This window comes from Apus apus, chromosome 1 (assembly GCF_020740795.1).
Source record: "Apus apus isolate bApuApu2 chromosome 1, bApuApu2.pri.cur, whole genome shotgun sequence".
In the NCBI taxonomy this organism is placed as follows: Eukaryota; Metazoa; Chordata; class Aves; order Apodiformes; family Apodidae; genus Apus; species Apus apus.
This window is the reverse complement of record NC_067282.1, coordinates 65,006,307-65,019,453: the sequence shown is the minus strand read 5'-3', so window position 1 is coordinate 65,019,453 and position 13,147 is coordinate 65,006,307. Positions and strand designations below refer to the sequence as shown.

Here is a 13,147-nt window from a genome sequence, read left to right as displayed (position 1 = left end):
ATTGCATGCTATGCTGCATTAATCCTAGGTTCTCCTTATCTAAAGTAGTCAGGATCACTGAGAAGATGAAAAAATTATATACCTCCAAAAAGAGTTAGATGAAAGCTATTTTGTCATTACTGTAAGAGATTTGCTGAAGGAGCCTTAGTTGCTTGCTAGCAGGAACTGGAATATCTGGAAAAAAGGAATGTTGAACTTGCATTGCTATGTGACATTGCAAAACCTGATTTGACAGAGAGTTTCTCAGAGATGGAGGAGGGAAGCTGTGTAAAAAAGGTTAAAATGAGCTGAAGTGCCAAAGATTGGTGCAGGTGAGGAGACACAGGTGAGGGTCAACCCTGTGGATCCCTGTGTGGTTGGAGGGGCCTGGGAACTGTAGAATAATGTAGACGTGCCCCTGTGTTTCTTCCCAGTCCTTGGCAAACCCAAATATGTTTTTCAGTAAGGCTAGATGGTACTCTGGAGAGAACATACCATTATCTCTCTGGCTGGGTCAGCGTAGCAGAAGGCTTTAAAAAGTATCCTGTATGATACTTTTGAAAACCTTCAGTCCTGTGAAAAATAAGACCATGCTTAGCATTAACAGCCAGCAAAAGGTCTCAGTGACTTCAGCCATTCATTTGATTTGCTTGTGACATTTGTGGGGAGGAGCTGTGGATGATGGTTTTCTTGTCATGCTCATTAATTGTTTTAAAAAAAGAAAATAGGGAATGGTTATGTAGGCAAACTGGTAAATGATCATTTAATGAAGAACATGTGTTAGGAAATATTTCTCTACAGCAACCACTACTCTCTTAACCTCTTGCAGCTGCAAAGGTTCTATTTCTTTATTTTTCATAAAACATTAAAAGCCTACGAGGGCAACATGAACAGGCAAGACAATCCCATCGGAGACTACAATTTTCCTAGCAGAGAGCCGAGGAGAAACCAAAATACAGGCAGTTGCTAAGAGGATTGCCTGTTGTTCTCCCAATTACATTAGAGAGTAAAATGCAACATATGTCTTCCTCAGCCCTCCCTCCACATGGCTAATGCTTTGGGGCATGCATCCAGGTGCTGTCTCAACAAAAAGCACCTTATGCCAGAGGGTTTTGTTTCCTTTGGAAAGTATAATGCTCTTTTTTTTTTTTTTTTTTTTTTCCTTTTGCATGTTTGTGTTGTGTTTTTTTTTTCTTTTTTCTTTTTTTCTTGAGGAACAATTATCTGGCTTCTTATTTAAGGAGGCTAGAGAAGAGAACTGCAGCTTTGCAACAGAGCTTTTGTTTGTCATCTGTAGTCCCTTGGCACAAACTTAACTGCCAGCCCACACCCTCCCTTCTCCTTCTCAGGGGTGCATATGTGCATGGTGATGGTGCCTCCTTCCACCCCCATTCCCTAGGCTAAATTCTGGGTGACCCTGTGTGTGTTGGATGTCAGTGATGTACACCAATGATGATGTCATTTAAAGTGTCATTGCATGGAGACTTTCTGGGAGCTGAACTTTCCTCATGGGACACCCTGAGAGGTTTTTGCACAGTGCAGATGTTGGGCTCTATTTAGGTACACTGTGTGCATAATGTGGGACCTGTGTCTCTGCTCCATTACCAAAAATGTGCAGGCAGTGTGCTGCTAAAGGCACTGGTCACATGCACCCAGCTGCTGAGCAAGAACTCCAGACTCAGTGCAATGGACTTTGGGGGTGCTAGATATAGGTAGTATGTTGCTAAGCCAAGAGCCTAACTGAATGTCCTCTCCCTCTCTTTCTAATGCAGGGGTTGGCACATCTTCATGCCCATCATGTGATTCACAGGGATATCAAAGGACAAAACGTGTTGTTAACAGAGAATGCAGAGGTGAAACTTGGTAAGTAGGCGAGCACATCCACTTCCTTATCCTCTAAGAGCCCTGCAACGTGTCATGTAGCATGTGTACTTTGTCACTGCTCCGGTGCGAATCAAGGCCCTGCACGTATTTCCTCTTGCTTCAGGAGGATGACCTGAATTTCATTAGAAGATGTTGGCTTTCATGCCAGAATCTGAGAGGGGACAGTTTTGTACCCCTCACCGAACTGTGCATGACTTGGATTGGTTCTGATTCTGGACTCAGAAAGTGAGGGGAGTCACTCGTTTATTTGGCTTTAATTGAAATAGCATCTACTATGCAGATTCTGGATACAAAGATACAATCTGGGTGGCATTCTTGAGGGAGCTATGGCATCAAGTTCAAAATACAGTTCCAGCTCTGGCATGCCTGCCTGAAACCATGCTCATCTCTGGCCTCTTCTCTCCCTTCCAAGTGGACAAACTTATTTTTCTTCTCTCTAATCTGTCTCTTCTAGTTACTGCACACTTTAACCTTCTGTATATGTATCACACTACATTCGCCACCTTTTTTTGGTTAAATATAGAGCCACGCTGAAGCCCTCCCACCCAGCCCACATCCCGTCTGTTTTGCATTACACCTTCTTGCAGCACGAGGCATGGAAAGATGTCCTGGCTGCTGGAGGAAGAAGCTCTTGGGAGAACTTTCCTTCTTTTGGTCCAAAGTGGAGCACGGTAGCTCCCAAACAGTGTCTCCCACTGAGCTGGTCTTGGTGTCGCTCAGATGATGGATGCAGCGAAGCTGACACAGCCCTTCTAGAGGAGATGCAGCTACTGGTATAGAAACACATGTATCACAGTTGCCTTGAGCAGGGACTACTGGAGGGAATAAACACCCTTGCAATGTAATTGTAAAGAACTGGGTATCTCTTTTGCAACCTGGGTGCATGTTTGCTCAAAGTTATTTCCTCTTGAACAATCCTCATCTTTTGCTCCTATCGACACATCTGCTCTGTACATTAAAGCAGAGAGCAATTTGCTGAGCAACACATTATTTTTGCTGTCTGATTTTAGAGCAGAAAAGGTGGACAGCTGAACAGAAGTCTCGTTCAAACATGTTGTTTTCCCATAGCATGAGAGGTACCTTAAAAATAACTCCCTCCATATAGGCAAAGGTGTTTGGCTTCACCATTTGGGAAGGGAATAGTCCTTCCTCAGGCTCCCAGGCAGTATTTTTGCAGCTGTAATCTCCCTTTTGTATGGGCAGGCTGGTGGGAGGTGCAGGAGAGGTGCTTGTATGCTGCTGTGTCTCTTGACGCTTGTGGGCCAAGCACACTGCGTGTAAAGCACAAGGGCTCGGCTGCCTCAGTATTAATCATCATGTTTCTCCTCAGCATGGTCCTCCCACTTGGAATGTCCGCAGGGTTTTATTTCTAGATCACCTTACAGAAGTAATCACTGCATTGTTTTTCTCTTCTTATTTTATTTTACTCTTTTCCCACCCGCAGTGGATTTTGGCGTGAGTGCTCAGCTGGACAGGACAGTTGGCAGGAGAAACACTTTTATTGGAACTCCGTATTGGATGGCTCCAGAAGTTATTGCCTGTGATGAAAATCCAGATGCTACATATGATTACAGAGTAAGAGTCCCTTTCACAGAAAAAAAACAACCCAGCATACACAAACCCTACACTTGCAGTATGAATGTCTATTAATGATGGCAGTGTTTTAGACTTCTTAGGCTTTGTAGGAGTAATATTGCTTTGCATAGGTATATTCTTATTAGAGGAGTACAAGGTATGGGTCACTGCCCAACTGTGACCTTTAACAGTTGCTGTTGCTTGTATTGTTGTAGCTTGGAGACATAAGGTTTGGGGCTTCAGTGTGCTGCAGGTGCTCAGAGAAGGCAAAAAAGAGTTTTAACTGGAAACACTCATGTTCTCAATTTGTGTAATGATTGTACTTTAAATTGTGTTAGACTGTGTCCCAGTTATTGTAGTAACCCAGAACAGTGCATTTTAGGTGCTGCCTTAAATAGAATCACTGTCTGGAGAGCCAGTGAAGTACAGAAGGAACTCTTTAAGCTGTACCTATTCCTAATTTCAGGATACATATACATGTTGATAGAATTTATCCTTCACAACATTATTCAACAAAGGTTTTTTTTTCTACAGTTTGCTACAAAGCAAAAATGTAATTACTTCAAAACCATCATTATCTCAATGGTATTTGCACTACTTTTAAGAACACTATGCAAGTGTATTTAAAGTTAATTTTCTCTAGTGAAAGCATCCTGTAATCTTAAGTTCTTCTCAGCTTGCAAAAAAAAAGAAATTAAGAAATGTAAAAATATGCCTTTAAAAATATCTTCACTTAGATTAATGCGGTTGTTCTGATGTTTAACCAAGGAGGGCAACCAAGATAGCAGAAAGTCTTTGATTAAGGCCTTACAATGAATTTTAGAGCTGAATATCAATGATACCAATTTGCTGAGATTGATAGTAGTGTTAACTATCAGTATGCTGGTGTATGTCTAAAACTACTTTAAAAGCCCAGGTTTTTTGAATTGGTATTTTTGTACCTTTTGACTAAGATTGCTCAGATTGACCCTGTTTTTTTTTTTTAATTATTTAATCACTTTGAACATCTATCAGTTCATTGTATTAAAGATTTATGTCTTTGCAGATGGAGTTATTAGGAAGGAAGGGTGGCTATTAAAGGATCTAATAATGGAGAACCGCTCTGCAATATTTGTTAATGCAGTAGTGATGTGAAAAATACCTCTTGTCTGCCTCTGAAAACACCTGTGTGTTGTTCCTGGTAGAGCCTGTAGGCTCTCTTGCCCAAAAATTCATGGTTGAAAGATTTTGTAAGATCATGAGGCTATGCAATTTAGCTTAAATGGCTGGATTGGACCAAGAGAAAAGAAGAGTGCCTTGCTGGGTCTGAAAATACAGTAATTAGAAATACTTTCTGCTTGTAGTTCAAGAGGAGCTTATTTGCCTATTAGTTTTGACTCATTTTTGTAAAAGTTATTATTGTTACCAGAAATTAAGACTGCTTTGATCAAGAGCAGCTCTTTCTCAGCAGCCTTCTCCAGTTTTTTTCCCCTTAAACTTAGTCAGTCTCTGGAGTTGGTGCCTTGCCAGGACTTTTCCAGCTCTTGCCTGCACTGGACCCTTCAGACTCTCAGGCTCTCCCTAGTCAGAGTTGCTGGCTAGAGGTGGTACCTTGAGAGGCTGCCACTGGAGGGCTCTTGTTCCATAACATTTAAAGGAAAGCTGAGATGGTAGCAAACGAGCCTTTGCTTTGGCTCCAAGCGGTGTCCAACAGAGACTTCTTTCATTTTAGCAATGATGACTGTTTATAGAATCACAGACTGGTTTGGTTTGGAAGAGACCTTAAAGATCATCTAGTTCCAGCCCCGCTGCATGGGCAGGGATGCCTTCCACTAGACCAGGTTGCTCAAAGCCCCGTCCAACCTGGCCTTGAACACTTGCAGGGAGGGGGCAGACACAGCCTCCCTGGGCAACCTGTTCAAGTGTCTCACCACCATCACACTCAAGAATTTCTTCCTAATGTCTAACCTAAATCTACTCTCTTCCAACTGTTGCCCTGTATGCAGCTGTCACTTGATTATTTGGACTAGAAAAAGTTCAGGACTGGGCGTATTTGGCTAATCTGTATTTGTTTATTTGCTGGTTTAAACACTGAAACAGACATTACAGGTTTTGGGTTTTTCCCCTCACAGTCTTTTGTTTTCTCCCTCTTTTGTTTGGGGGAATATCTGTTTTCTCTGAATCTACTATATGGAGTATTGAAAATTCTGTTACTTAATAGACTTTGATTTTGGGCATATATTCTTCATTGTCATAATATGAATATGTTTTCATGGTATTGGAAAAGGTTGTTTGCATACTCAGTATGAATGCATGCATGCATTTGTGCCTATATATTTAAGTATTATATGTTAAGTAGGGTTTTATGATTCTGTTACAAGAAAAAAAGCAAGCTTATATTACTTAAATAGCAGTGGTATTTGGTTTCAGTCTCACCTACAGGGCCTCTGTAAATAGTACTTACTGTCTGAATGGGTAAATCCACCTACTAACATATGGTCTTCCTCTTTTTATGCAGAGTGACCTTTGGTCATGTGGCATTACAGCTATAGAAATGGCAGAAGGAGCTCCCCGTAAGTTATCCGTGTGCTTCTCCAGTGGGCTGGTTAAGACTGAAACCTATACTTGGGAGATGGTGGTTGTAATCTAAGCCTGGTTTTGAGGTTTCTGAAAGTATTCTCATGTTATTTCTGTTCTCTTTGGTTTTGTCTGCCCTATAAATATAAAATCCCATAAATAGCAACATTTTTGATAAAGATAGGACAGTGTTTAAGCACTCCAGTGCAGACTACAGTAATTTAATTTCTATAGCAGGAATATTTGGATGCTAATCGAGCATCAGACTTACTTCCTATGGGTAGTATATTGTGTTTTGGAGTTGTGTCTCAATTTGTGTATGGCCTGGCCTGGGATACTGAAACCTCAGCTGGGGAAAGGGGCAGTGGAGCCTTAAGAAGATGGACCTTAATGAAGAAAACATCTGTAGCAATTGTTTCTGTGTTGGCTTTCGGTCAGTCTGGGTAATGCTAACGTTGCTTCTTTTGTTTCCACTCCTGGGTGAGTGGTGTTGGTCTTCCTTAGCAGTGGCATGACTTAAACTGTAAATCTGTCTTCAACACAGAATATTAAACTTTATGCTCCTGGCTTAAGGATGCTCATCAGTTGATATGGGTATTTTTGAGACAAAAACCTGGACATGAAAAACGCACAACTTTTTATAGCTTATTTTTCCCCTCACATACTTACTCTTCCTGAATATCAAGACAAACAGCTGATAAGTGTAAGGAAGACAGAAAGATTAAAAAGAAAAGAAATGAGGCATGGTGTTTTAGCTTTCAGTCATAATTTTTACGAAATCCTTATTGATCTAGCAACCCCAGCTGGAGCTCTGTTTTTAAAAAATAAGAGCCTAAGGTACCTAAAAGTGAGTTAATTATATTTTTTACACATAAGCAACCACCACACTACAGCCCGTCTTGAAGCCTCTGTCTTTGAAATAATCATGTTTAAATTAAGTTTTTATATTTTCCTAGCAAAAAAATAGTAATTTCATTATAGCTGCTGCCTGATTTTTTTTTTTTTGTTGTTGTTAATGTTTAATTTATAAATTGAAGCACAACACTCTTGATTTGATTCCATGTTTTAGGAGGTCTGATTTTTTAAAAAAAATATTTTTATTCTTTCTTCCTAATTGCATGTTTGCATGAGTGCCCATGTGAGAGGTGCTCCCAGGACACCTCAGTGAGTGCTGTATTAACAGTGTTTGAGCTACCACTTGACCTCTTTTTCGCTGTACCTTTTTATTCATAGGGTTGCCTGAGTGGCTTTCAGTTAAAAGCTGTGTCTGTGGGTTTTGTAAGCCTGGAACTGGACAAGAATATTTTTTCATTTCCAAACTGAAGCAGAGCTTGGCCCCCCTTTGTGTAAAAGCACAAGAGGGGCATTTGAGAAGGAATATACCCAGCATAAATGCTGAACATCTCTTGCCTTGGTCTCTCCTCTGGCATGTGGGCTCTGCCTCCTACTGCAGCGATGGCTGAAGAGAGAATCTCTAAGCTTGGTGGTCTGATGGAGGCCCACAGGCATGCCAAAGGTCTTCTCTGCCAGGGTTGTGGCCCCTTATTTCTGAATCCAGAATCCTCTTCACATCAGTCTGTTTCTCCTGAATTTCTGCTGTGTGGAAAACACCCTTTCCTGCAGTGATCATTCAGGCCCAGACTGATGGTGCAAGAGGTCAAGCATAGGAAGATGGTCAAAACAGAGCATTTACTTCTAACATCCTTTCTTGAGCATCCTCTTTTTCTGCTCCCTTGTTTCCTTGCATTGGCTCAGCTCCTTGCTCTGCAGCAAGAGGAAAGGCCGTCCTTCATGGACTCCCTTCAAGTGTCCACTGAAACCAAGGGGACTTATTTTGACAAAAGTAGGTTTGCATTTCAAGTCTGCAGGGAATCCTTCTTTTGATACAGACCCTCCCATGCTTCAAAAACGTCAGGCCTTGAAATAGGAAAAAAGCTCCAAGTCTGGAGAGGAAAAATGTGGCATCCTGCCTTAATTGTCTGCATAATGGTAGAGGAGGGCAGGTGTAATGAACTTTGTAAGAAACAATAACTGTGTAATTCTTCCCTTCTGCCATCATCTTCTCCCAATATTTTATTGACTGGAAAGTAAGTTAGATGACTTGGGGCTGGAGGAGGGCTGTGCACAGATGTTCCTGTCATGCTGGAGTCTGAAGGTTAATCTGTGGCTTGATCTTTTACTCTTTTTGGGGCCGCCCTTGGCACACTGAGCTGTGGAGTTGTCATTTTGGGCTAATTTCATTTAGTTTATTGCTGTCTGTATCTGCTGCATGCGTGGTCAGGATAGTGGGAATTTTTGTGGAAGTTGAAGCCATTCTATTGAGAGAGTGAGCAATTAAAGCAGTATCTACATGTTTCTGTTTGGTTTTGTTTTCTTTCCTTCAGCTCTTTGTGACATGCATCCCATGAGGGCACTCTTTCTGATACCCAGGAACCCTCCCCCACGGTTAAAATCCAAGAAATGGTATGTATTAGTTATCTCTTGTTTGTAGTGTGATGCTTTCTTCTGTCTCATGACATGCTTTTTTGTTACCACTTCCACAGAACTGTAAAGCAGTTAAATTTAGCAAACACCATTCTGTTGTGATCTTCTGTGCTACTGAATCAAAGCATGAAATAAAAAAAAGCTTGTGCTGCTTACTGAGTTCTGTTTGTCCCAGATAAATTTTATTTCAAATTGTGTTAAAATAAAAACCAAGCTTTTTTTCTTTTTTTTTTTCTTTTTTTTTTTTTTTTTGACAGAGCAGAATCTGAATTAAGGTGACAAATGGATCCATATTTTAAAAGATAAACTCCCACAGCACTCTTAATATGCAGTGTGTTTTCTCAGATGTATCATAATACAGAAACAGAACAGTACTATAGTGTTCTAGTTGCTAAGTTGAAAGGAGCTATTAAAACTAATGAAGGCTTTGACTGTAATTATTGTAAACGATTGGAACTGAGTGTGTATATCTTGCCAGCTGAGAAGAATCCATTAGTATTGGAGGATTTCCTCCCAGTTACTGGTTACAACTGGCACGTATGAAATAAAAAATACTCCCTAGAAAGAGGTTTCAAATAGATTGAATGTGATCATAGGATGCTGTGATCCTGTCAAAATAATGAAGTAATTTGACTGCCTATTCAGTATCAACATAATACAAACTTGGCTTGCTTGCTGGGCTTGGTCTTTGCCTGGATTGACTTGATTATGGGCTTGCACTGTCAAGGCATCCTTCTTCCTCTCATACTTGCTTTCTACATATGTTAAAGGAATTGAGATGCATGTACAGTATTTATATAATTAACCTTTTTGTTTAGAATAACACTTAAGGCATGAGGAATTAAAAAAACAACCCAATGAAGTTACCTTGAATTCAACCTCTTAAAATTACAGTAGGAAAGTGAAGTGATGGATGGAAACCGTTGCTTTTACACTTAACCTTGTAGAGGAGGTATTTTTCACAGGAGCAGGTTGAGAGCACCTATCAATGAAAAAGTGACTCTGACTGAAGCCAGTGCAACTGTTTTGATAGTGTGCTCAGTGGCATGTTATGAGAAGATAGGCCAAATGAATACAGTTTTGAGTATTTTCTGTTTTGGGAAGTGGCTTGTTTGGCAACTTCTGTCTGGAGAGGTCGTCCTTCAAGAGTTCAAATGAAGGGCAAATTTCAGATGAGGGTGCTCCAGCTTAGCTAACTATCATACCCTGTCACTTTATGTGGTGTGCAGGAGGAGCTCTGTTCAGTTCATGCCCTTAAATTGCATCTGTGAGAATTTGACCCCAAGTGCCTGTGTTGAACAGGCAACACTGTTTGACACCCACCTATTGTTCTATGAGGATTTTTGTGTGTGGCTCTTCAGGTAAAAAATAAAATTCTCTTGAATTCTTGCAGAGCTAGCAGTGAGCCCAGGTGTGTACAGAAGCAGCCCTGTGCTACTCGTGGCAGGGGAATGTTGGCTGCAGTTCTTGCGGCTTTCAGCGTGACTGTTCTGAAGGAGACATGCCCTTAGATAGCATGGGCAGGTGGAGACACAGCAGAGCTGCCCTGCCTGTGCTCCAAGCAAGCTGGATGCTACCCAGGTCTGGTCCAAAAGTAGCAGAGCTGGGTTTGCATGATTTGCCTTCACTTGGAGATCCTGTCCTTCAGGGCAATTATGCCTGTGAAAGAGGGCACAGCTCTGGGAAGCTGTGCCTAAGCACTGCAGATATGTTGGTATTGCCCTGTGTCCATCCAGCCCTGTGTCTACCCAGCCCTTTGTCCACCTAGCCCAGCGCTCAGCTGGAGTACATTCAGTCAGCTTTGTTAAGAAGGCATACTTGCAGACAGACCTTGTACCATCCTCTGGGACGTCATTCTCTTGGAGGAAAGGAATTATACTTTGAGGAAGAACAGAAAAAATATTTGAGCTGAATTTTACTTGTGATCTTGTTTGTTTTTTTTTCCCCTCCCTGCTTTCTCAGGTCAAAAAAGTTTTTCAGCTTTATAGAAGGTTGTCTAGTGAAAAATTACATGCAGCGACCTTCTACAGAACAACTCTTGAAACATCCCTTTATACGTGACCAACCAAATGAAAGGCAAGTCCGAATCCAGCTTAAGGACCATATAGACAGGACCAGAAAGAAGAGAGGAGAAAAAGGTATGCAGCTTCTAAATAGCAAGTGTTGTAGCTTGTTCAAAAAACATACTTTTATCTTGTTCAAAACATGTATTTTTATCCTGCTTTGCATTCTAAATACCCACCCCTAGAAAAGCTCTAAACAGCCAAAAACTGTTGAAAGGTTCTTTTTAAATTCATGTTTTGACCATCAGCGAGCTTTTAGGTTTTGTTCTGTCCTCTACAGAGAAAGTATCAATTTCAAGTGTCTTATTTTCAGATTTAGTTAAATTTACCTGCTTCTGGGCCACTGCCTCTTCCATAAAGGCAGTAAACAGTACTTGGGAAGATACTGGCATATAGACATTTCCCTTTTTTTTTGGTCTGTGGTAGGGTCTTTTGTGGAATGATGCCGTAAATCAGACTCACAAGAAATAACCCATCACAAAAGCTATGAAGCAGATATCTTGGGCAGCCTGTTCTCTTTATTCAGGTGGTGCTGAGGATCTGCAGGTGTCTTGTCTTACCTATAAAACCCGGTGTTGTTCAGGGAATTCAATGAAAGTCTGCTGCAAAGCACTATGCTGCTTTACAAGTGTGGGAAGATGAGTTCTAGGGTCTGTGATAGATCTCACTGAAGGGGATAGGAACTGGTTCACTAAGGTGCTACTGCAACTCCCTCCTGTCCTAAAATTAAAGATAAGCACTATCCAGGCCTTTGTTTCTTTCCCATTAGATGAGACGGAATATGAATATAGTGGAAGTGAGGAAGAAGAGGAGGAAGTGCCTGAACAAGAAGGAGAGCCAAGGTAATAATTACTTTGGGAGGGCTCTGGGCAGTCCACGCTAAGTAAGTCTAAATGTCTGTGATTATGAATCAGGAGCACACTCAATTTCCGTCTCTTATTAAGAGCATGCACAAGCCACACAAACCACCACCAAAGGGTTTGAATACCTATTCTGTGACTGCTGAAGGTTTTAAAGCTCTACCTCATATGGCTTAGAGCCAGTGAACTCTGGATGGAGGGAGATTTATGGCAAATATGATTGTTCAGGGGTTCCACCATGTCAAAGTTGGTCTATAGTTTGCTTGGCCTCATTTCACACCTTCCACTGAGAGCGTGTATTTGGAATGCATCCACTGTCTTTGCTCTGAAAAAAAGGAGATTAAAATTTAATATCATGCTATATTTTGTAATTTTCCCCTGCTGTGGAAGAAGTATTTCATGGCCTATCAGGCTTTATTGTACAGGAGGCTTTAACTTCCTCTTGTTGCAGTTCCATTGTCAATGTGCCTGGAGAATCAACCCTCCGACGTGATTTCCTGAGACTTCAACAGGAAAACAAGGAACGGTCTGAGGCTCTTCGGAGACAGCAGCTGCTGCAGGAGCAGCAGCTTCGTGAGCAGGAAGAGTACAAGAGGCAGCTGCTGGCAGAGAGGCAAAAGCGCATCGAGCAGCAGAAGGAGCAAAGGAGGCGGCTAGAAGAGGTAGAGACAGGAGTCTGGAGCTTGGGGAGCAAAAAAGCCCCTCCTAAGTTTGTGTTTCCCATGCCCATTTAGAAAGAGTTCCCTGTAGCCCCAGCACGTCTTGGGAAAGAAAGCAACATTTGCAAATCCACTGGCAAACAGAGCAAAGCACTTAAATCCATGTCTGGCTACTTGAATATGAACCATCTTCCAAAGCATTTAAATATCCAGCAGCTCCTGTAGAGGCAACAGGAGCCAAGGCTGGGTTGTTTGAAGACATCTGGGGGGAGGCTGTTGTCTTGGTATCTGTTCCAAAGAAGAGGCAACATGTCTAGACTTTAGGTAGCTATAAAGAAGGGGAGACATTAATTATTCCCAAGTGGGTTTTTTTTTCTCAAGATTACTCTTTTTGGGCCCATGACATGCTTCAGTTTCCCTTTAAAGCTTCCTCAAACATCTGTGTTCGGCACTCATTCATGGCAGGTAGAAGCCTATTTTTTGATGCATTACTCTCTCATGCGTGGTAGCACAATGACTAAAAGCCACCTAGATTTATCAGTAAAATGTTAAAATTATAATTATGCAAAAATTACAAATATGCAAATCACGCTTTTGTGATATGGTAAGTGTGCAATTTGCATACACTACCCGAAGATAAAAGAAAATGAATGTACATGTACAATGTTGTTCTGTTGTACTTTTCACCTCCTGAGATCTTATGTGCTTTTATATGTATGTAGATGCAGTATGCAATGTGAGCTTCAGAGGTAGGAGGATTTCAAAACAGTTCTTAAGGCAGAGCTGCGTATGACAGAACTGAAATGAAACCAATCCTCTGGCTCCTCAGGAAGTGCAGGGTCAAATTCCCGTTGTCCTTAAATGACCTCTTACTTGAGTCACTGTTTCAACCATTCACTTAGCAATTATGGAAAATCTACACCCAGTCTGGTTTTCCAAATCCTGGTAATGTTTAATGAGAACACAACCAGGACCAAATGTTGATTTGCATCCCGTGATGTGTTTACATAAAAAATAATATAAAATTCTAAATAGCTTTCCCGGTCACATTGTGCTCCTTATCCCTCTTTGCTTGATGTGCAAGTGA

The 13,147-nt window shown here is 41.3% G+C and overlaps 1 protein-coding gene across 7 annotated transcripts in view; it reads left to right on the top strand.

The window, feature by feature from the left end:
- MAP4K4 (mitogen-activated protein kinase kinase kinase kinase 4) overlaps positions 1–13,147 on the top strand; it is a 171,877-nt gene that overhangs the window by 110,818 nt on the left and 47,912 nt on the right. For all 7 annotated transcript variants that reach the window (XM_051641362.1, XM_051641276.1, XM_051641204.1 and 4 more), the window contains exons 6-12: positions 1,752–1,842; positions 3,308–3,438; positions 5,936–5,990; positions 8,379–8,457; positions 10,441–10,616; positions 11,311–11,383; positions 11,853–12,063. In XM_051641362.1, coding sequence (XP_051497322.1) covers positions 1,752–1,842; positions 3,308–3,438; positions 5,936–5,990; positions 8,379–8,457; positions 10,441–10,616; positions 11,311–11,383; positions 11,853–12,063 — 816 coding nt within the window. The remainder of the gene's footprint in view (positions 1–1,751; positions 1,843–3,307; positions 3,439–5,935; positions 5,991–8,378; positions 8,458–10,440; positions 10,617–11,310; positions 11,384–11,852; positions 12,064–13,147) is intronic.